Source organism: Chiloscyllium punctatum, chromosome 39 (assembly GCF_047496795.1).
Source record: "Chiloscyllium punctatum isolate Juve2018m chromosome 39, sChiPun1.3, whole genome shotgun sequence".
Classification (NCBI taxonomy): domain Eukaryota; kingdom Metazoa; phylum Chordata; class Chondrichthyes; order Orectolobiformes; family Hemiscylliidae; genus Chiloscyllium; species Chiloscyllium punctatum.
In genome coordinates, this window is record NC_092777.1 from 67,388,712 (window position 1) to 67,413,497 (window position 24,786).

At 44.2% G+C, this 24,786-nt stretch overlaps 1 protein-coding gene across 2 annotated transcripts in view; it reads left to right on the plus strand.

Annotated features, from left to right (window-relative positions):
- LOC140464174 (ras-associating and dilute domain-containing protein-like) overlaps nt 1-24,786 on the plus strand; it is a 101,308-nt gene that overhangs the window by 47,255 nt on the left and 29,267 nt on the right. For both annotated transcript variants that reach the window (XM_072558996.1, XM_072558998.1), the window contains 2 exons: nt 7,184-7,328; nt 11,668-11,867. In XM_072558996.1, the coding sequence (XP_072415097.1) occupies nt 7,184-7,328; nt 11,668-11,867 (345 nt within the window). The remainder of the gene's footprint in view (nt 1-7,183; nt 7,329-11,667; nt 11,868-24,786) is intronic.

A 24,786-nucleotide genomic window follows, 5' to 3' on the forward strand; every position in this document is an offset into this window, starting at 1 on the left:
TTCAAGGTCTCCAAAGGTCTGGACAGGCTCACTCGGAGTGGGATGGGGCACTGGCTAAATAGTGACATGCTTTTGTGTGAAAAGTTCAAATTTATGTCATTCCAGTGAGTTACAGTGGTAGACATTTTGATAGTGTAACGACATTTGTTGGCATGGAGTCATGGAACCACAAGGCTTCATTCGGGGATGTCTCTGTGTCTCCATTCTTGCAGTACACGGAGAGTGTCCCAGTTAGGCCTGTTTATTTTAAACATCTGAAGATTCTTTATAAGTTTGTTTATTCATTGTGCAGGAGCTTCTACTCTACTTCACGGGGGGGTCAAAAATTCACTGAACATTGGGAATGGGTTGGGATTTGTGAAGGAGGTAAAAACAATGACTGCAGATGCTGGAAAGCAAATACTGGATTAGTGGTGCTGGAAGAGCACAGCAGTTCAGGCAGCATCCGAGGAGCAGCGAAATCGACGTTTCGGGCAAAAGCCCTTCATCAGGAATAAAGGCAGTGAGCCTGAAGCATGGAGAGATAAGCTAGAGGAGGGTGGGGGTGGGGAGAGAGTAGCATAGAGTACAATGGGTGAGTGGGGGAGGGGATGAAGGTGATAGGTCAAGGAGGAGAGGGTGGAGTGGATAGGTGGAAAAGGAGATAGGCAGGTCGGACAAGTCCGGACAAGTCAAGGAGACAGTTACTGAGCTGGAAGTTTGAAACTAGGATGAGGTGGGGGAAGGGGAAATGAGGAAGCTGTTGATGTCCACATTTGTGAAGGGCCACTTGGAGATCAGGAGCAGCTGTGATCGGCGGAGTGCCATTCCTGTTCCTGCTTTATTCTCCAAAGCCCCTTGTCTGTTCTTTATTTTTATTCACTCACAGCCCATCCCTAATTGCCTGGAGCGCAGTCAAAAGTCAGCCACATTGCTGTGGGTCTGGAGTCATATGTAGGCCAGACCAGATACGAATGGCAGTTTCCTTCCTTAAAGGACATCAGTGAATCAGGTGGGTTTTTCCATCAATGGATTCATGGTCATCATTAGACTTTTAATCCCAGCTATTTATTGAATTCAAATTCCACCATCTACTGTGGTGGGATTTGAACCTGGGTCCCCAGAACATTATCTTGTTCTCTGGGTTAATACCACTAGACTGTCCCTGTGCTGCCTATGCTCTGGCTGCTCTCAGCTAATTCATCAGCTTTATGACCAAAATAAGCAGCAGATCCCTGTATCCACTCTCCTCGAACAGGGTTCTTAGAGGCTTGGGCATTGAGGGGGGGTTACATAAGAACCCTAGGAGCAGGAAGAGGCCATTCAGCCCATCTAGCCTGTTCCTGGAATTGCGGGACTATCTTATGTTGAAAGATTGGAGCGACTGGGCTTGTATACCCTTGAGTTTAGAAGACTGAGAGGGGATCTGATTGAGACGTATAAGATTATTAAAGGATTGGACACTGTAGGGGCAGGAAACGTGTTTCCGCTGATGGGTGATTCCCGAACCAGAGGACACAGCTTAAAAATAAGGGGTAGGCCTTTTAGGACAGAGATGAGGAGAAACTTCTTCACCCAGAGAGTGGTGGGTGTGTGGAATGCTCTGCTCCAGAAGTCAGTGGAGGCCCAGTCTCTGGATTCGTTTAAGAAAGAGTTGGATAGAGCTCTCAAGGATAGTGGAATCAGGGGTTATGGAGATAAGGCAGGAACAGGATACTGATCAAGGATGTTCAGCCATGATCATATTGAATGGTGGTGCAGGCTCGAAGGGCAGAATGGCCTATTCCTGCACCTATTGTCTATTGTTCCACCATTCAATATAATCATCGCCGATCTCACCTCAGCCTCCATCCTATTAACAGCTCCATTCAGGTAACTCATACAGTATGAGATCCATCTGGCTGGCCTTGTTACAATCACTACAGATTGCAAATTTATCTTTCTAAATGTCCCTTTCCTACTTCCTTAATGATTTTTCAATAATTTCCCAACAACAGATGTTTATCCAAGTGGTCTACAGTTTCCTCACAATCCAAGGCCTAAACATACCTTCTAGGTGAAGCAGCGATTTACCTGCACTTCACTGAATCTAGTCTACTGTATTCACTGCTCACAATGTGGTCTCCTTAACACGGGGGGAGATGAAACACAGACTGAGCAACTACTTTGCAGAACCCCAACATTCTGCCTGCAAATATTACTGTGAGCTACCAGTTGCCTTCCATTTGAACACACTAGCATAGCCAATGTTTCTGTCTTGGCTCAGCTGTATTGCTTAGCACACGTTGAAGGAACAGTATCATTTTCTGCTTGGGACCTTGCAGCCTTCTAGACTCTTAAAGCCTGAGCCACCACCTTTCATGTCTTTGAACCCAGCCCCACAACCCCAGGCCTGGCATGACATGGGCTGTTTTCAGCACAGCCAACCCATTTTTACCCATTTACACATTACCACTGATCTTGCTTCTCTTCTTCCCTGGCTTACTATCAACAATCCCTTTATAAGTCTGACTTCTTTCTCGAGCTAACGTCAGTTCTGAAGAAGGGTCTCTGGACTCAAAACGTCAACTCTGCTTTCTCTCTCCAGAGATATTGCCAACCTGCTGAGTTTCTCTAGCTGTTGTTGTTTTTCTGAATTTCTTCAGATTTCCAGCAACTGCAGTTCTTTGTTTTATTTTACTATAATTTCCTATTTGCTGCCCCCCTTGTTGAGTAAGAATTTACATTAGCATTTCCACTTCACTGGAAACTTTCCAGAATGCAGGGAGGTTTGGAATATTATGACCAAAGGATACAGTAACTCTGCTGTCACTTCCTTTAAGAAGCTACAATATATGTGATCAGGCCCTGGGGACTTGGCTACCTTTGACCCTAATAGTTTGCTCTGTACTATTTCATTAGCAAAAGTGATTGTCTTAAGTTCCTCTTTTTAGAGACATAGTCATACAGCACGGAAACAGACTCTTCAGTCCAACCAGTCCACGCCAACCATGTTCCCAAACTAAACTAAACCCACTTGCTTGTGTTTGGCCCATGTTCCTCCAAACCTCCCCTATTCATGTACTTATCCTAATGTCTTTTAAACGTTATAATTGTACCTGCATTCTCTACTTCTGGCAGTTTATTCTACACATGAACCACTCTCTATTTTAAAAACATTGCCCCTTCATATCCTGTTTTAAATCTTTCTCCTCTCATCTTAAAAATATGCTCCTAGTTTTGAATTCTCCCACCCTGGGGAAAAGACCCTTATCATTCACCTCACCTATATCCCTCGTGATTTTATAAACCTCGATAAGGTCACCCCTTATGCTCCAGTGAAAAAAGTCTCAGCTGCTGTGGTCTGTTTTATAACTCAATCCTTTCATTCCTGGCAACATCCTGATAAATCTTTTCTGGACCATCTCTCATTTAATAATATCCTTCCTATAACAGCAATTTCTGTTTTGTTTCTGATATCCAGCATCTGCAATTCCTTTGGTTCCTATACGCAAAGGTCTGAGCAATGAAGACAAATGTGCTAAATATCTTCTTCACCACCGTGTCTACCATTGATGCAAAATTCAAAGAATTATGTATCTGAACCCCTAGGTGACCCTGTTTGTTTTACCAAACTGCAATACCTAACATTAATCCAAATTAAACTCCATTTGCCACTCTTTAACTCATTGGCCTAATTAATCAAGATAACTTAATAATCTTAGATAACCTCCCTCACTCTCCACTGGATCACCAACTTTGGTGTCATCTACAACTTACTAATCATGCCTCCTATATTTTCATCCAAATCATTTACATTAATGACAAACAAAAGTGGATCCACTACTGATCCCTGTGGCACACCGCTGGTCACGGGCCTCTAGTCTGAAAAGCAACCCTCCACCTCCATCCTCTGTTTGTTACCTTCAAGGCAGTTTTCTATCATCTCGGTATTACCAGTCACTATCAGAATAGTTGCACTGTCCTTCACTCTGAAAACTGAGGCAAACTATTGATTCAGAACACATTTCTGTGTTCCCCATTATCAACCCCCCAATCTCATCTCCAGGGCAGCAATGGTCACTTTAGCTCCTCTTTTCTCTTTTATATACTTAGAGCAGCCATTGCTATCTATTGCTATTTTGTGCTTTCCATTAGTTTGACCGTTGCTCTTGTTTTTATTACTGTTTCTAGTTACCATCTATTGACCTTTGAATGTTCCCCAATCTTTCAACCTCCAGCTGATCTTTGCAATATGGTATATAGTTTTGGTCTTTATGATATCTTTAATCCCTTAGCCATGAATGATTTTTTTTAACCCCTACTGCAACCTTTCTTTCCCTCTGGAATATATTTTAGTTGGGAGGAATTGAATACCTCCTTAAATGTCTGCCACTGTTCATTAGTTGTTGTGTCTTTCTGCCTTTCATCTACTCATACAGGATGGAAACAGGCCCTTTGGTCAAACCAGTCCACGCCGACCAGATTCCCAAACTAAACTGCCCCACCTCCTGACTACATTTGGCCTGTAACCCTCATAATCTTTCCAATTCATGCACCTGTCCAAATGTCTTTGAAATGTTGTAACTGTACATGCAGCCAAGTCCAGCAATCTGTGCTCCTACCAATCCAGTTACCTCTGCTTAACTCCAGGACACTAGTGTGGGACTCCAGTGTCTTGTCCTCGAGCTGAAATTCCAGCATGCCGTGACCACTGTTCCCCAGAGAATCCTTTACTATGCGATCATTAATTAATCCCACATTATTGCACAATACCAAATCCAGAAGAGTCTGCTCCTTGGTAAGTTCTCCAACAAATTGCTCCAAGAAATAATCTCTAATGTTCCCTATGAGCTCTCCCTTGTCAACTAGATTAATGTTAAACTCACCCATGATTGATATTATACCTTTCTTACAAGCCCCCTTCTGCTTCATACTGTATCTTATTGTGGGAGCTGCTGCTTGGTGGGCTGGGGGGGGGGGGGGGGGGGGGGGGGGGGTTCTCCATACAGTGATCAGCGCCAACATGCTGATCACAACAATGACTTTCTGTTTCGAAGCTGATCCTCAGAGGCTCACACCATCACTGGGAAAATTAGAGGGAATGCTGGCAAGGGGATCTATAGATTACTCCCACAGGAGGCTTCTAAGCTTTGTGATTTCTTATCTCTATCTGACAGATTATGTGTCTTGATCTGCAGTGCTTCTCATTGGAACACTGATCTACCGTTTCCTAACACAGCTCCAAATCTCCTTTTCCCTCCTACACTAACCTTATGAAACTCTTTGTACCTTTGGATATTCAACTCCAAGCCTGCTGTCTCTGCAACCATATCTTATTAATTGCCACCAAATCATACTTATTTGTCTCTACTTGCGCTGTTAGCTGATTAATTTTATTTCAACTGATTTCTGCATTGAGATATGAAACATTTGAGTCTGTCCTATTATCAATCTTCCCTGGGGTCTTGTCCAATTCCTTGGTGCAATATAATATTCACACGCTCTGTACTTTCCTTTTTTTCTGGTAACAATCAATTTCATCACTAATGTGCACTCCGACTTCTGGCTTACACTTTGAATTTTTAAATTTTCTATGCAACTGAACCCCACCCCCTGCTATTTGAAGCCCATTCCACAGCCCTAGTTATGTGAGTCACCAGGACTCTAATCCCAGCATGACTCAAGTGGAGCTTGTCCCATCGGAACAGCTCCCTCCTTCTCCAGTACTGGTGCCAATATCCCATGAATTATAACCTGTTTCTCCCACACTAATCTATGAGCTACATGTTTACCTTGTTAATCTTATTGACCCTGTGCCAATTAACTCATGGTTTAGGTAGTGATCTGGAGATTATGACCTTTGTGGTTCTGTTTATAAGTTGAGCTGTGAAATGCTCATTACCCTTCAGCAAAGCCTCTTTCCTCTTTCTGCAGATATCTTTGGTACATTACTTTGACTGTGACAATTGGATCTTTTCTCCCTCATTCCAAGTTCCTCTGCAGCCCAGATGAGAGATCCTGAACCTGAGCACCAAGCAGGCAACACAGTATTCCGGACTGTTGATCCTGGTTACAGAGAACAGTGTCCATTCCTCTGACTATACTATCCCCAATTACAACTGCATTTCTCCTTTCCTTTACAATGTGAACGGTTCCCTGAACCACAGTGTTATGGTCAGTTGCCTATCCTCCCTCTAGCCCTTGCTCCCATCCATACAGAGAGCCAGAGTCTCGAGTGTATTGGATTCTGGTGAGTTTGACTCAGAATGGGGGGAGGGGAGTGAGAGGAATATGTTGACAATGGAACAACAGATTGAGCAGGAAGCCAGCGAGGCGCTCTGGAAGTGTGAGGCTGTTTGGGGTGATTTGAACGTGTTGAGAACAGAACTGGGATTTGGAGAGGAAAGCTTGTCCCATTGTTTTTGAAAGGAAGGAGAGTGCCACAGTCAGCAGGAAGCTGTCACACTGACCTCAGCACAGAACTATTCTCCCAGGGACAACCCAATCTCTCAATCCAATCAACACTGACCTTTCATCTCATTGCACACAGTGGTGGAAGCATGTTGATGCAGTATTACTGAGAGAGACTGAGGCCACACTAACTGCAAACTGCTCTGAACACACAACATGATGAGTCTGTTATATCTCAGGAAAGACCTCTGCCACTCATTGTGGCATACCCAGCAGTACTCTCCTGTGCCAACCTTACTCCTCATGCCCTCTGCCCACCCACTGCCCCAGCTTTCCCCGACCCCAACATCCACTGCCAGCTTCTCAACAGCATTTACAAAAAGACCCTAATCCCACACCTTCGCCTCAGTCCTTTCCTTCCCAGATCCCCGAGCTGTCCTCATTGTTCACATGCACTCACACAGTTCATCCCCCCCACACTCTCTCTCCCTCTTTCTCTCTCTCTCTCTGTCTCACACACACACACACACACACAGACACATACCTACACTCTCACACACGCTCTCTCTTTCACACACACGCTCTCACACACACGCTCTTTCTCTCTCACACACACACACACTCAAACACAGTCACACACTCACTCACACACACACTCACACACACGCGTGCACTGTCTCTCTCACTCTCCAACACGCAATCGCTCTCGTGCTCTCTCTCTCTCTCTCTCTCTCTCTCTCTCTCTCTCTCTGTCTCCCATGCACACGCACACTCAGGTCTGTAACTCATAAATGTTTACTTTTTTTTGCAGGCTAACTGGAGGTCTCTGCGAAGCGATTTTTTTAGTTTGAACCCATCGCAGCTCCATCACATGCTGAGGGAATATAACCCAGGCCGGCCGTGCCCGCCGGTGTGGAATCCCCTTCCAGAGGACCAACACATGGCACGGAGAACAGGTGAGCACCTCATTGAAGGGGCACGCCACCATCAGCGAAACACCATGCTTCATTGTTTCCAGTTCAGGCACTTACTGCCACATCAAACACTCCCAGGACTGGGACAGCACAGGGTTAGATACAGAGTAAAGCTCCCTCTACACTGTCCCCCCCATCAAACCCTCCAGGACTGGGACAGCACAGGGTTAGATACAGAGTAAAGTTCCCTCTACACTGTCCCCCCATCAAACACTCCCAGGACTGGGACAGCATGGGGTTAGAGACACAGTAAAGCTCCCTCTACACTGTCCCCCCATCAAACACTCCCAGGACTGGGACAGCGCAGGGTTAGATACAGAGTGAAGCTTTCTCTACACTGTTCCCCATCAAACACTCCCAGGACAGGGACAGTATGGGGTTAGGTACAGAGTAAAGCTCTCTCTACACTGTCCCCTATCAAACACTCCCAGGACAGGGACAGCACGGTGTTAGGTACAGAGTGAAGCTTCGTTTGTGGGATATGGATTATGGAGTAGATACCGTATCACTGATTTTGAGCTGGTGAGCAGGAGTGAAGTTCTTGTTTCGATGATGATGATGATGTCTCCCAGCTCCACCTGAGCCAGGCTCTGAGAGACCTTCCAGCGTTGGGCAAGTGGCTGCTCTGCTGGGATCTGCTCAGCTTCCCGAGCTCTGCAGCTTGTAGCTGTCTGGTAACCGGCTACTGGCCAGTAGGTATTTTTCATTTACATTTCAGCAGTTTCTTTGGGAATTTAGAATAGTGGGAACGGTGGTTAGGGCAGTTGAATGTTCCTTCTGTAGAATGTGGGAGGTAAGGGTCACCAGTTGTGTTAGTAATTCCAGCTTGTCGAGAACCATATTAGGGAACTGGAGCTGGACTGGCTGAACTTTGAATCGTTCAGGAGGTGGAGGGGGTTATTGAGAGGAGTTACAGGGAGATAGTCACACCTCAGGTACAAGAAAAATGCAGATGGGTTACCGCCAGGGGACGGAATGGGAACTGGCAGGCAGTGCAGTGTTTTCAGGATCCTTAAGTGGGAAGGGCTGCAGTCCCAAGTCGTCGTCCACATAGTCACCAATGACATAGGTTTGAAAAGGAATGGGGATTTAAGGTAGACATTCAGGGAGCTAGGGTGGAAGCTTAGAGCTTGAACAAACAGAGTTGTTATCTTGTTTGTTACCCGTGCTACATGCTAGCGAGGCGAGGAATAGGGACAGAGAGGAGTTGAACATGTGGCTACAGGGATGGTGCAGGAGGGAGGGAATCGGATACCTGGATAATTGGGGCTTGTTCTGGAGTGTATGGGACCTGTACAAACAGGATAGTCTACACCTGAACCAGAGAGGTGCCAATACCCTTGGGGGGGGGGGGTGGGGGTGGTGGGGAATTTGCTAATGCTCTTCAGGAGGGTTTAAGCTAATTCAGCAAGGTGGTGGGAACCTGAATTGTAGCTCCAGTGTCCAGGAGGTTGAGAGTAGTGAGGTCCTAAATAAAGTTTCAAGGTCACAAGAGTGTTATGGCTGGCAGGAAGGTGGATTGAAGTGTGTGTACTTCAACACCAGGAGCATCTGGAATAAATTGGGTGAACTTGCAGTATGGTCATTTCAGAGACATGGGTAGAGCAGGGACAGGAATGGTTGTTACAGGTTCCGGGGTTTAGATGTTTTAGTTAGAACAGGGAAGGTAGTAAAAGAGGAGGAGGTGTGGCATTGTTAGTCAAAGACAGTATTACAGTGGCAGAAAGGATGTTTGAGGATACATCTACTGAGGTCGCATGGGCTGAGGTTAGAAACAGGAAAGGAGAGGTCACCCTGTTGGGAGTTTTCTATGGGCCTCCAAATAGTTCCAGGGATGTAGAGGAAAGGATAGCAAAGATGATTCTGGAGAGGAGCAATAGTAACAGGCTGGTTGTCATGGGAGACTTTAACTTTCCAAATATTGACTGGAAATGCTATAGTTCAAGTACTTTAGATGGGTGAGGTTTTGTCCAATGTGTGCAGGAGGGCTTCCTGACACAGTACGTAGACAGGTCAATAAGGGGCAATGCCATATTGGATTTGGCACTGGGTAATGAACCCGGCCATGTGTTAGATTTGGAAGTAGGTGGATAGGTACATACCGCAGGTCAAGAGTTTTGGTTGGGGGAAAGGCAATTATGATGCCATTAGGAAGGATTTAAGATGCATAGGATGGGGAAGGAAATTTCAGGGGATGGGCTCAATTGAAATGTGGAGTTTATTCAAGGAACTGCTACTGTGGGTCCTTGATAAGTATGTACCTGTCAGGCAGGGAGTTAGTGGTCGAGCGAGGGAACTGTGATTTACTAAAGAAGTTGAATCTCTTGTCAAGAGGAAGAAGGAGTCTTATGTAAGGATCAGATGTGAAGGCTCCGTTAGGGTGCTTGAGAGTTACAAGTTAGCCAGGAAGGACCTAAAAGGAGAGCTAAGAAGAGCCAGGACATGAGAAGTCACTGGCAGGTAGGACCAAGGAAAACCCTAAGGCTTTTGATAGGTGTATTAGGAATAAAAGAATGACTAGAGAAAGATTAGGGCCAATCAACGACAGTAATGGGAAGTTGTGTCTGACAAGATAAGAGAAGCACTAAATGAATATTTTCATCAGTATTCATGCTGGAAAAAGACATTTTTGTTGAGAATACTGCGATACAGGCTACTCGATGGGATTGAGGTTCACAAGGAGGAGGTGTTGGCAATTCTGGAAAGCGTGAAAATAGATAAGGCTCCGGGACCAGATAGCATTTATCGTAGGATTCTCTGGGAAGCCAGGGAGGAGATTTCTTTACTCAGAGAGTAGTAGGGGTGTGGAATGCCCTGCCTGCAACAGTATTTGACTTGCCAACTTTTAGGGCATTTAAATGTTCATTGGATAAACACATGGATAAAAATGGAATAGTGTAGCTTAGATTGGTTCACAAGTCGGTGTAATATTGAGGGCTGAAGGGCCTGTAATGCGCTGTAATGTTCTATGTCTCTGAGTTAATCTGTACTATTAGCTCAGAAACACCCTTTGTGTTCCCCATTGTTATAATTTCCAATCCTCGTGATAGTGCACTGCCTCTGGCTCGAGACTCTCATCTTCCTGCTGGATTTGGGAACCACGAGTTTTGCTTCATAGAGAAACTATATTATGTTTCTCTCCAAGCTGCTTACACATAGTGTTCAGAGACAAAGGAAGGGAACACAAATGTCTAGGCTTTCACCCCATCGAGCTGGACACTGCATCCTGCGCTTGCATCACTTCACAACCAACTTAATTCTTACTCAGTGCTCGACAATCCAATTGGCTGAACTCTTTGACTGTTCTTCCATGGTCAGAGCAAGTGAGTGGCCATTCACGGAATGTTCTTGAATGCTATCATCAATGTTCCTCTAATGTCACCAACAGAGTACTGTATTGATGTACATCACAAGGCTCACTAATTTACAGCTCCTAAAACTCACTTCAGGTTCTCTGACAAAGGAAGCAGCTTGACTGATGGGAAGGGGCTCATCCTTCATGTCCTCCTGATATTACACAGCCCACTCCCCCGGATGGATTTGGTACAGAGTTCATAGAATAATGACATCCCTACAGTGCAGCTAGTGGCTATTCAGCTCATCGAGTCTGCACGAACCCTCGGAAGGGCATCTCACCCAGACACCCTCTCCCCGTAACACCACATTTCCCATGGATAACCCACCTAACCTGCACATCTTTGATTTTTCAGAAACATTTCCCATCAGGCTGAAACATTTCTCTTTGGAAAATGTCCTTTCAACAAAGTTATCAGATTTATCAAAGGCAACTCTTTTATCATGAAACTGTACACTGATACTCACAACCAGTGTCAAAGCCCATACACTCCCAGGACAGGGATAGCATGGGGTTAGATACAGAGTAAAGCTGCCTCTACACTGTCCCCCATCAAACACTCCCAGGAGAGGGGCAGCACGAGGTTAGATACAGAGTAAAGCTCCTGTATTTAATGTAGCAGGGAGAAGAAAATCATGATTTTTTAATTGGTTTCAAACTTGGGCATTGTTGAGGATGAAGATTGTCTAATTACTTCCAGTCTCATGTTTCAGTCTTGACCACTGACCTCATTGCATGGTTTACTGTTAGAATCCCAAAGAATCCTTTGCATGATGTGGGAGCGAGGTTTACATCATGACCCACAATTGCACTGAGTGGATTATGGAGGGGAGTGTGAGAGTGAGTGACTGCTTTCTACACGATGGAAAGGATCATGCAGTTCCTGCACTGGCTCAGCTGTTATGATCCAGTCAGGAGCAGTTCAGCCCACTGCACCCACTGACTGCTCTGTCTCCTTGGTTACAGCTGACATCCTGGAAAGCTTTGACAATCACCCACCCCTGATCCTGCCTTCTAGCACTTTCCACCTCGAACTTGGAAAGCCCATTGCTGAATCCCTGGGCCTCACCTCCCAGCTGGAGCATGTCAAAGAGTTTCTGCAGAGCCTGGAGGAACCAGAGTCACTGGCAACGCCTAAACCAAGCAGTGTTGACCAATCCCCACAGGTAAAAAATCACAGGCGTTCGGAGGATGCAAGCAAGCAAGGACAGTGACTTTGTGTGGAGAGAATCTTACAGAGAAATTGGAGGTTCTTCATGAACAACTTATTTTGAATATTATTAAGAAGTCACAATGGGCCAAATGGCCTCACGTACTGTGTATCAGTCTGTGATGGTATCTCCCTCCTGATGATTTTCTATCCAGAGGAAATAATCTGCCCAATGCACTCTTATCAATGCACCTTATAGTTTTAAAAGCCTCCCCCCTAGCATTCTGGCTTCCAACAGAAGGTTGCATTGTTTCATGTTTCTCTCATCACCGTGGTTTCCCATTACAGGTTTACCCCATCTTGTGGATGATTGAACACTCTGATCAATACATGTCATGTGCTCCTGTCACCATTGATACTGAAGTGAATGCCCTTTCAGAAATGTTCATGGAGATTGGGAATGGGATGGTGACACATGAGCGGCTCTTGAATTTGGGCACCTGCTGAGCAGCATAGTGTTAGCCTGGCAAATACACAATGTGTGTAGAGGTGAACAGCACTTGCTGAATTTACATCCTTAATCACAGTCACATCATTGACCCTCGAATCACTGTAGGAGCAGACATGTTCTATGCTGTTACAAAGAAAACTAAAGCTCAGAAACATTTGGTATCTGTGTTGATGTCATTATAATTTATACTGGCAAGACAGCAGATATAAAGGAGAACTTAACAGAGGTCATGAATTCATTGTGCAGTGTTACTACACATATGTACATTAAACTCTGCTGGGTTCTGTCACGCTGTGTATAAAGCATTCCGTATTCTTGTTACTCTGTGTATGTCCACCAATATTAAACACAGGGTATTCCTGACATTTATCAATTTTGTACTTCCTGTCTTCAAAATTGTTCAGTGTTTGATTTTCCTCGAGATCAATTTTCCAACCACTGGTGACCACTGTATGACACATACAAGCCAATTATCACCATACACACTGGATTTGATAAACATCAGGGAATCTAGGAAATAAGATCGAGCAGGCTCACAGATTCAAACAGATAATGACTAATCATCTGTCTCAATGCCATCTTTCCCATCACCCCCATCTCCCTTCATGTCATTCATTAATCTCTGGAATCCTATCAATTTCTGCTTTGAACATGCTCAGTAATCGAGCAATCCTCTGACTAGAGAATTCCAAAGTGAAGAAATTCCTCCTCATCCCCTGGCTTGTACCTTAGTCTGAGACTGTGCTGAAAGAATTTTGTGAGTTACAGTGCGATCATCACTTACTCTGTGAAAGATGAAGGAATGCAGATATAGTTTCCTCTGTCTCCTCACAGGACAATCTCACCATCGCAGGGAGTAGTCTGGTGAAACTCCAATGCATTCTCTTAATGGCAAGTATGTCCTTCCTTAGACAGGGGAACCAAAACTGTGCACAGCACTTACGTATGATTGTAAAAAGGTTCTGTACAATTACACCAGAAATGTGATGAAGGCCACCGTACAATTTACCTTCCTATTGCTTGATGCTTCTATATGCACTCATTTAGTGAGTCAAGTAGAGGGATGTCCAGGTCCATTTGGACATTAACACTTGCCACTCTTGTCACCATTTAAGAAATAGTCTGCCTTTTTGTTTTTTCTACTAAGGTAGATAACTTCACACTTGGCAAATGATACAAAATGTGGCTATGTTCAAGCCTTCACTTTGCCTGTAAAATCCCTACGAAGCCTTCTTGCATCCTTCTCACAACTTACACCTCACCTAGTTTTGTGTCAGCATTAAATTTTGAAATATTACCATTACTTTTCATATCCAAACCATGATGATAGATTGTGAACAGGTGTCAACCTAACAGTGACTGTTGCACTAACAACCTGCCATCGAGAGAATGGTCTGCTTATTCTTACTCTTTGCTTTCTGTCTGTTAACCAATTAGTCACAGAGTCATACAGCTCAGAAACAGACCCTTCGGTTCAACTCATCCGTGCCAACCAAACATCCCAATCTGACCTAGTTCCATTTATCAGCATTTGCTTCATATCCCTCTGAACCCTTCCTATTTATATATCCATCCAAATACCTTTTAAAAGCTGTAATTATACCCACCTCTATCACTTCCTCTGGTAGCTCATTCCATGCATGTGCCATCCTTTGCATGAAATAGTTGCTCTTCAGGTCCTTTTTAAATCTTTCCCCTCTTCACCTGATTTTGGACTCCCCCACCTTAGGAAAGAGATTTTGGCTGTTTACTCTATTCATGTCCCTCATGATTTTATAAACTGCTATGAGGTCATCCTTCAGTCTGACGCTCTACGGAAATCAGCCCCAGTCTATTCAGCCTCTTCCTTTAGCTCAAACTCTCCAATCCTGGCAACATCCTTGAAAATCCTTTCTGGGCCTTCACAAGTTTAACGACATCTTTCTTATAGCAGGGAGACCAGAATCGTGCTCAGTATTCCAAAAGTGGCCTCACCAATATCCTGTACAGCTGCAACATGACCTCTCAATCCTATACTTAATGTTATGACCAATAAAGGCAAGCTTACCAAATTCCTTCTTCACTATCCTATTTACCTGTGACTCCACTTTCAAAGAGCTATGAACCTGAACTCCAAGGTCTCTTTGTTCAACAATACTCCCCAGGATCTTACCATCAAGTGTATAAACCCTGCCCTGGTTTGCCTGACCAAAGTGCACCACCACACACTTATTTGGCTTAAACTCCATCTGACCAAGGACCCATTGTTGTCTGAAATAATCTTCACTGTCCACTACACCTCCTATTTTGGTGTCATCTGCAAACTTACCGACTTTACTTCCTTTATTCACATCCAAATCATTTATGTAAATGACAAAAAAACAGTGGACCTAGCACTGATCCTTGCAGCACACCATTGGTCACCGGCCTCCAGTCCAAAAAGCAATTCCTCCACTGCCACCCTCTGTCTCCTATATTGAAGCCAATTTTGCATTTAAATGGCTAGCTCCCATGTGATCTAACCTTGCTAACCATTCTACCTTGTGGAACTTTGTTGAACACTTTGTTAAAGTCCTTATAGTCAACATCTACTGATCTGCTTTCATCAATCTTCTTTGTCCATGCTTCAAAAAGTTCCATCAGAGTCAGAAGTCACACAACACCGGGTTTCAGAGTGCTGCTCCTTTATCAGGTGAAGTGACTTCATCTGAGAAAGAAGAATTGTTCTGAAAGCTTGTGATTTCAAATAAACCTGTTGGACTATAACCCAGTGTTGTGTGACCTCTTTTTGTCCACCAACAGCAGCAACTCTACGTCAAAATTCAATCAGGTTACTGAAATTCCCCCTGCACAAAGACTTGTTGACGTAAGGTCTAGGAGCAGGAGTAGGCCGTCTAGGCCCCCCCCCCCCCCCCCCCCCGAGCCTGCTCTGCCATTCAATAAGATCATGGCTGATCTTTTCGGGCCCTTAGCTCCACTTACCTGCCCGCTCAGTATTCTCCTTAATTCCTTTACTGTTCAAACAATTATCTATCTTAACTTTGAATGCATTTACTGAGGAAGCCTCAACTACTTCACTGGGCAGGGAATTCCACAGATTTCCAAACCTCTGGGTGAAGAAGTTCCTTCACAATTCAGTCTGAAATCTCCTCCCCCTAATCTTGAGGCTATGCCTTCTTGTCCTAGTTTCACCTGCCAGTGGAAACATCCTCTCTATTTCTATCTTATCTATTCCCTTCATGATTTTATATATTTCTATAAATTCCCCCTCATTCTTCTAAATTCCAATGAATATAATCCCAGGCTCTCCTCATAAGCCAACCCCCTCAACTCCGGAATTAACCTAGTGAACCTCCTCTGCACCCCCTCCAGTGCCAGTACATCCTTTCTCAAGTAAGGAGACCAAAACTCCACACAGTACACCAGGGGTGGCCTCACCAGCACCTTGTACAGCTGCAAAATAATCTCCCTGCTTTTCATCTCAATCCTGTTAGCAATGAAGGACAAAATTCCATTTGCTGCCTTGTAAAGGAATTAAGGGTTATGGTGAGATGGCAGGCAAGTGGAGTAATTACCTGTTGCACCTTCAGACCAACCTTCTGTGATTCATGTGTAAGAATACCCAAGTCCCTCTGCACAGCAGCATGCTGCAATTTTTTTTTACCATTCAAATAGTAGTCCTTTTTACTGTGATTCCTGCCAAAATAGATGACTTCACATTTATTAACATTGTACTCAATCTGGCAGACCTTTGCCCACTCACTTAAACTATCTATGTTCCTTTGCAAAGTTTCATAGTCATCTGCACACTTTGCTCTACCACTCATCTTAGTGTCATCCGTAAACCTTGACACACCACACATGGTCCCCAACTCCAAATCATCAACATAAATTGTGAATAATTGTGGTCCCAACACTGATCCCTGAGGCACATCACTGGTCACTGATTGCCAACCAGAAAAGCACTCATTTATCTCCACTCTTTGCTTCCTGTTAGTCAACCAACCTCTATCCATGCTAATACTTTACTAATAATGCCTTGCATCTTTATCTTATGCAGCAGCCTTTTGTGCGGAACCTTGTCTAATGTCTTTTGGAAATCTAGGTACACCACATCTACTGGTTCCCTGTTGTCCACTGTGTTTGTAATATCTTCATAGAATTCTGAAAGATTTGTTAAGCGTGACCTGCCCTTCATGAGCCCATGCTGCGTCTACCCAACGGGACAATGTCTATCGAGATGCCTTGCTATTTCTTCCTTGATTATTGACTCGAGCATTTTCCCCACTACAGAATTTAAGCTAACTGGTCTATAATTCCCCATTTTTTGTTTACTGCCCTTTTTAAACAGTGCCATCACATTTGCTGTTTCCCAATCAGCCGGAACTGCCCCAGAATTCAATTAATTTTGGAAACTTACCACAAGTGCATTTGCTTTTTCTCCCACCATCTCTTTTAGCATCCTGGAATGCATTCCATCAGGGCCAAGAGACTTGTCAATCCTTAGCTCCATTAGCTTGCCCAACGCTATCTTTTTTGTGATAATGACTATCCTTAATCAGTCCTTGCCTTTCCAAATGCACGTAAATTATGTCACTAAGTATCCCCTCCAACAACTTACCCATCACTGACGTCAGGCTCATTGGTCTGGTGTTCCCTGGCTTTTCCTTACCACTTTTCACCATATTAGTCATCCTCCAGTCTTCCGGCACCTCACCCGTGCCTGTTGCTGATACAAATATCTCAGCAAGGGGCCCATCAATCTCCCACTCTCCCTAGCTTCCCACAAACCTCTGGGAAACATCACCAGTATGTTACCTTCAAATTCCATGGGCTCAAAATTTATTTGTTAGCTGTCTGGGAACTTTTCAAAAGACTCCTGAAAATCTGAGAACTCTGCGTCTGGCTCTCATTTGTCTATGCTACAAACAAAACTGAAAAAGGCCCAATAGGTTTGTCAAAAATGGTTTCTTGTTCATACATCCATGTTGACTCTGTCTAGTTTTACCATTCTTTTCTAAATGCCCAGCCATTATATTCTTTAGAATAGATTCCAACATTTTTCTGGTCACTGATGTTAATCTAACAGGGGTGTTATTCCCTGTCCTCCCTTTTCTGAGAGTGTGAGGTCCTCTTTGTGACCTCCCGCCCAACAGGAATCTTTCCAGAAACACATCCCTTATTATCCACCTTCCTTTTCTCCTGATTATTCTTAAATGACAAAAATCTCTAAATGTACCTTCAGATCATCAATGTTGTTACAATGCTTTGTACCCTTAATTTGTCTTTTTAACATTATTCCATATTTTGATTGTATTGAATGCTTGACTTTGCTATGTTTGCCTTCTAATTTTGCATATTACTATTCTATTTCCTGTTCTCGGTTTTGCTGCCTTCCAACCTGAACTCTGTCTGAGGTTGCCACTCCCCTGCCAATCAAATTTATATCCAGCCCAGCAAAACTAGTAAACACACCATCCATCACCGCAAACATTTCAGATTCCTGGCTATGTATCCTATAGATTCCTAGCGTCTGAATAAATTTAAGAAGGTGATAGACAGATTTTAAATTAGTTACAGGTTGAAGGGTTATGGAGGGGGGCAGGAAAGTGGGATTGAGACTGAGATGCAATCAGTCATGACTGTATTAAATGGTGGGGTAGGCTCAAGGGGCTGAACTGCTCCTCGTTTTGATGTTCTGATGTGGCTTCATGGTCCTGTATCTGTGGATCTTAGGCCATGTACAAATATGGATGAACTGATAGTCTCTGTCTCTCACCGGATCTCGGAGAACTAATCAATACAATTCACTGTTGAGTGCGTAAAGATCACATTCAGATTTCATCAAGTTTTCTCAGATTCCCAAACCCAGCCAATTTCTGGCATTTCTTCACGCTTACATCAATTTCTTTGTTTCATGGTGACCAGGAATTGAGAGGACAAAAAGCTAGTAGTAGGACACCATTAACAGCACTCTGACAGAAGGCGTAACAAATACAGAAGTTGCGCTAATAGATTATGTAAGCCTGCAGAATGCAGGAGGGAGACTGAGGGAAGGGAAGAGTTGCTCTGGTTTGTGGTTTTCAGGCAGGCGCTGTTCCAAATGGGAAACAAGCAATGATTCTGCAATCCTGCACAAGACAGAAGTGAGACAGATTCCTTAGAGTTTACTTGTGTGTCTGGTGCTTATTTCACCCTATATTAGAGATAGGTCTGTGTGAATATTCTTTGTCATAAATACAGATTTCATCCACTGACCTCTTTTGCTAACATCCTGGTTTCCATTATTCATTCCATTTCCATTACAAGATCAGCCTGAAGCATTCACAGTAATCTTCAGCCACAAGTGATGAGGGGATGATCCATCTCAGCCTCCTCCAGTGGTCCCCAGCATCACAGATACCGGTCTCCAGCCAATTTGATTCACTCTACATGACATCAAGAAACCGTTGGAGATCCTGGATGCTGCAAAGACTAGGGGTCCTGGCCTCATTCTGGCAATAGTATTGAAGGCGTGTGCTCCAGAACGTGCCGCTCCCCTAGCCAAGCTCTTCCAGTATTGTTACAACGATGGCATCTACCCGACAATGTGGAAAATTGCCCAGGTATGTCCTGTACACAAAAAGCAGGACAAATCCAACCCAGCCAATTCCTGTCCCATCCGTCTACTCTCCATCATCAATAAAGTGATGGAAGGGGTCATCAACAGTGCTATCAAGCAGCACCTGCTCAGCAATAACCTGCTCTGTAACACCTAGTTTGCGTTTCTCCAGGGCCACTCAGCTCCTGATCTCATTACAGCCTAGGGTCAATATGGACAAAGGAGCTGAACTCCAGAGGGGAGGGGAGTGCGACAGCCCTAGACATCAAAGCCACATTCAACCGAGTGTGGCATCAAGAAGCCCTGGCAAAACTGGAATCAATGGGGATCAGAGGAAAACTGTCTGATGGTTAGAATCATACCTGACACATAGGAAGATGTTTGTGGTTGTTGGAGGTCAGTTGTCTCAGCTCCAGGACATCTCTCAGGAGTCCCTCAGGATAATGTCCTGGGCCCAACCATCTTCAGCTGCTTCATCAACGACCTTCCCTCCATCATAAGGTCAGAAGTGGGGATGTTCACTGATGATTGCACAATGTTCAGAACTGTTAGCGACACACCATACAAGATGTACTGCGTAAATTCATCAGAGATTGTTAAAGGACACCTTCCAAACCCACAACCATTTCCATGTTGAAGGACAATAGCAGCAGGTACATGGGAACACCATGTTTCCTCTGAAGCCACTCGCCATCCTGACTTGAAATATATTGCCGTTCCTTCACTGTCGCTGGGTCAGAACCCTGAATTCCCTCCTTAGTAACATTGTGGGTCAACCCATGGCCGGTGGACTGCAGCGGTTCAAGAAAGCAGCTCACCCCCACCTTTTCAAGGGCCACTAGGGACAGGCAATAAATGTCGCCACAGCCAGCAATATCCATGTCCCAGGAGTGAATATATGATGTTGTGGTGAAACAGGCTGGGCGTGTCCTTCATTTCAGTAACAACAGCAAGAAATCTTTTTTAACCAGATGCACTGCTTATTCAAAAAAAAGAAAGAACTTGTATTTTCCACAGCAGTATTTGTAACATCCCAATTCGTCCAATAATGTATTTTGCTGAGGTGTAGCCACTTTGTAATGCAGCAGCTACACAGCAAGCTGGCACAGGGGAAACTGGCATCGAGGGAAGATCACTGGATTAGTATTCCAGAAACTTAGATGACTGAACTGGGTACAAAACCCATCGAGGCTGTTGGTGGGATTGAAATTGAAATAATGCATCTGAAATCAGAAGGTAGTCTCAGAAATAATAAGTAAATAAGCAGCAAATGCTGAACTTGCCAGTGATAACTTCAATGCAAAAGAATAAAGAAATACTGTGACGAGATATTGACCAATGAATCTATTTCAGTGATGTTGGTTCACAAAGAAACATCAAATCCAGGAGAACGTGATGGAGAGTGGCAGGCAAGGGTGCTCTTCTTCAGAAGAGTCTATGTGATCTCCTACATCCACCTGATAGGGCAAGAATGGCTTTGATTTAAATACTCAGAAGGCTGACCCTCCAACAGTGCAGCACACCCTCAGCACTGACCTTCCAACAGTGCAGCACTCCCTCAGTGCTGACCCTCCGACAGTGCGGCACTCCCTCAGCACTGACCCTCCAACAGTGCAGGACTCCTTCAGCACTGACCTTCCGACAGTGCGGCACTCTCTCAGTACTGACCCTCCGACAGTGCAGCACTCCCTCAGCACTGACCCTCCAACAGTGCAGGACTCCCTCAGCACTGACCTTCCGACAGTGCGGCACTCTCTCAGTACTGACCCTCCAACAGTGCGGCACTCACTCAGCACTGACCCTCCTACAGTGCGACCCTCCCTCAGCACTGACCCTCCGACAGTGCGACCCTCCCTCAGCACTCACCCTCGGACAGTTTAACACTCGCTGTTCACTGTTTTAATAATAAAGATGTAGGTTTGTGACTGAAATCAGTTGCTTCTGAAATGTATGTGAGTAGATGAGGTGAGGTTAGGTCCAGTAATCCAGAATGATAAAACCTTACAGCTCGAGGAGTCTGTTTGGTGCATTGTGTCTGCCCTGGCTGTTTGAAAGATCTCTCCAATTAGTCCCACTCTCTTCTCTTTTCCCATAGTCCTGCAAATTTTTGTTTTGTGTATTTAACAGTGCGCAATTTCCTTATGAATGTTGCTATTGAATCTGCTTCCTCTGCCCTGTCTTGCACACGTTCCAGCTAACAGAAGTGTGGTTTTCTCCATGTGTCACATGTCTCTCCACCTCCTTAAGCTCATGATTTAATTCCATATCTGCATGTTCTCTGTCTTCATAATGATAACAGTGAAATGACAATGGCTTTGTGCACTGAGATTTCCGTTCACTGCTTTGTCTTCTCTGAAATTCCATTAACATTGCATCACTTTCTCTGTCACTGGTTGAATGTGTTTGTGGCAGTGAAGTCAGTGTTTCCTCTCTCAGCCTCCGTGGATCTTTGTTGAGTCATCCACAGCAGCTGCGTTTAGCCTGAGATCTTACTTCAGATATGGCATTTTTGCATTTTCTTCCTCAGGATTTTGGCAACTGGGTGTTGTATAAACATCCAGCAAGGTATTGGCATAGCACTTCCTGTGGTGTAACATCCTAATAGGTGGTGATTAACCCTTTAGCTGCCATAAATAAAGCTCAGTGCAACAAGACAGTCATTAACCCTTGAAGAATGAATCACAGCAAGGTTAACCTACTCAGCAATTTCTCCTCATACCCACACTACATCGTTTCCCCCAGAGTTCCCAAAGGTACGGTGCATAAATAAAGTTCTCAATATTTGCTCTTACTGGGTAGATTCGTGTTTACTTAGCAAGGTCAGGGTAAGTCACTATTATTCAAGGAAGGAGTTAACTGCAGTGAGTCACTGGGGTAGGGATGACACACCGGGCCTTATTTAGGGTAAGGGTCCTACTGTGGAACTAAGTGTTTTTTGATCGTGTGGGTTAGCATTAGCAGATTGGTAGAAGTGTAAACAGTTGCTAGTTACTGAGTAAGGTGTGTTGAACTGAATTGAGCTGGAGGTGGTGATGGGCAATGGCTCAGCAGATCTTTCTAATTGAGGAGTTTTTGAGGCCTGTTTAACAGACTGTAACAAATCAAAACACACCAAACTGTAACACAAGAGCTGTATTCAGCTTCAGACTTCTCTTATAGTTGGCTCTCCGTCACAGGCGAGCATATACGTTTCTACTACTCAAAAGTAGCTGATGATATTGATTGTGATTTACAGATTTTCTGGCTCATGTGGGATATCTGGTTGTTTATCATTAGTGCAGCTCATGACTTGTTCTTTTCATTGCTCTTGCTTTTCCTCTTCATTTTGCAAATATTGGGTCTCAAAATGCTGCAGTCCTTCCCTTGGATTCTGCCACTCTTTGGATCAGTCCAGGGTGATAGTCTCCTAGGAGCTGATGTTAATGTTGAACTTTTTCAGGTTGGTTTTCAGCACATCCTTGACGTGCTTCTTCTGTCCGCCCCCAATGAATGTGTCCTGGCTAAACCCTGCAAAGCCAATTGTGGGTCATTGTCAGCTTGTAGCTTGTGTGAGCACGCTGGTGTGTCTATCTGCCCACACACAGTCTCTCCCAGTGGTGGTGTTGATGGTGTGGCTGTAGTGTCTTGAGGTATGTCTTGTCCAGGCAATCTTCTCCATGTTTCAGCCTCATACTGCCAGTAGAGACCCTAATGTCATCGATTTGATGTCACAACCTTCAAACACACGCTTCCTTGGGTTCCAAGAAGTTGCATGTGCTGCAGAATTTCTGTCAAAGCCAACCTCCTGTGAAAAAGAGCATCCAAGATACTGAGGATGTTCTGCATTTTCCTGGCCCTCAATGTGAATCCAAATCGATGGGCCTAGCCCGGGTGTATTTTGAGTTTGCTGGTGGCGATCTATGATCTTCTAACCATTGAGTGTGAGTCCCACCTTCTCATATGCCTGAATAAATACATCAGCAATTCCCTGAAGATCCATTTCTAACAAAGCACTTACTGCAGCATTGTCTGTTAAAACTCAATGACTGAAACCAGGCTATCCTTAGTTTTTGATTGAAGTCGTCCAACATTAATTAGTTTACTGTCCACTCAATAAATAAGCTGAATTCCAGCAGGGAACGTGTTTACTCAGACAGAGCCTGATAGCTAGGAAGCTCAGAAGAAACGTTGATGAGATGACGCCTATTTTAACCTCAAAGGGCTCTGGAATGGATCCATTGCGAAAGATCACCACTCACATATCATTATAGAGCAGGTACAGCATGGTGATGAATTTTGAAGGCCATCCATACTTTAGAATTTCCTAGAGTTGACATAATCTTTGTCAAGTTGAGAAAGATGTCATGCAGAGAGCTGATGTTGTTTGTGACCTTGTTGAGCTGTGAAAAAAATCCACATTGAGATGTATGGGAACAGGATTAGGCCATTCAACCCATCGGACCTGTCTGCTATTCATACTGATCAAGGCTGATCATCTCCTTCAATGCTTCAATAATCTCTCCCTTGTCTCCATGTCTGTTAATGTCATTAGTCTCTGGATTCTTGTCGATTACTGTCTTGAACATGCTCAATAATTGAGCTTCAATTAAACTTTGGGGCAGAGACTTCCAAAAAATCACTACCCTTTTCAAAATCCTGTTCATCTCAGTCCTAAATGACCTGCCCCTTATTTTGAGATTAGGTCCTCTAGTTCTAAGTTTACCATTCGGGAGAAACATTCTATCTATATCCACCCTGTCATACAGTGTAAGAATTTTGTAAGTTTTAATGAGGTCACCCCTCAGTAGAATCATAGAATAATTGAATTTTACAGGAGACGGCCATTCGGCCCATTATGTCTGTCGGCTCCAAATGGAGTGAGCCAGGTAGTCCCATTCCCCAGTCCTGTCTCTGTAGCCTTCTGTATTAACCCCTTTCAAATATATATCCAGCTCTCTTTTGAAACCTCCATGGAATCCACCTCCACCACTCTCCCAATCAGTGCATTCCAAATCTGAATGACTCTCTGAGTAAAGAAGTTTCTCCTCATCTCACTCCTAGCTCCCTTGCTGCCAGTCTTGAAATTGTAACCTCTCGTTACTGACATACCATTGCTGGAACCAGAATATCCTCCTTTACCTGGTCAAAGTTGTACATTATTTTAAATACCTCAGTAAAGTCATCTCTTAATCTTCTTTGCTCCAAGGAGAATGAACCTAATCTCTCTCATCTTTCCTTGTATGCAAAATCCCTCAGGTTTGGGATTATTCTTGTAAATCTCCTTTGCACTTTCTCCAGGGTTTTAACATCCTTAAATAAAGTGTCTAGAACGGAACGCGATACTCCAAAGGAATTGTAGAGGTGTAGCATCACTTCCTTGCTTTTATACTCTGTGCCTCTATTTATAAACTCAAGAACTGTATAAGCCTTCTCAACAAATGTTTCAATTTGCCTGGCTACCTTCAGAGAATTGTGTACATGAACCCCATAATCCCTGTGCTCCTGTTCTCCCCAGAAAGAGCCTGTATCGTCTCTCTGTGTTTCATATACCAACACTGGCTGAGTCGGTATATACTTAGCAAATGCAATATAATGTGGATAAATGTCAGGTTATCCACTTTGGTGGCAAAAACAGGAAGGCAGATGATTATCTGAATGGTGGCAGTTTAGGAAAAAGGTGAGGTGCAATGAGACCTGGGTGTCATGGTGGAACAGTTGTTGAAGGTTGGCATGCAGGTGCAGCAGGCAGTGAGGGAAGCTAATGACATGCTGGCCTTTATAGTGAGAGGATTGGAGAATCAGAATAAGGATGTCTTGCTGCAATTACACAGGGCCTTGGTGAGACTACACCTTGAACATTGGTTT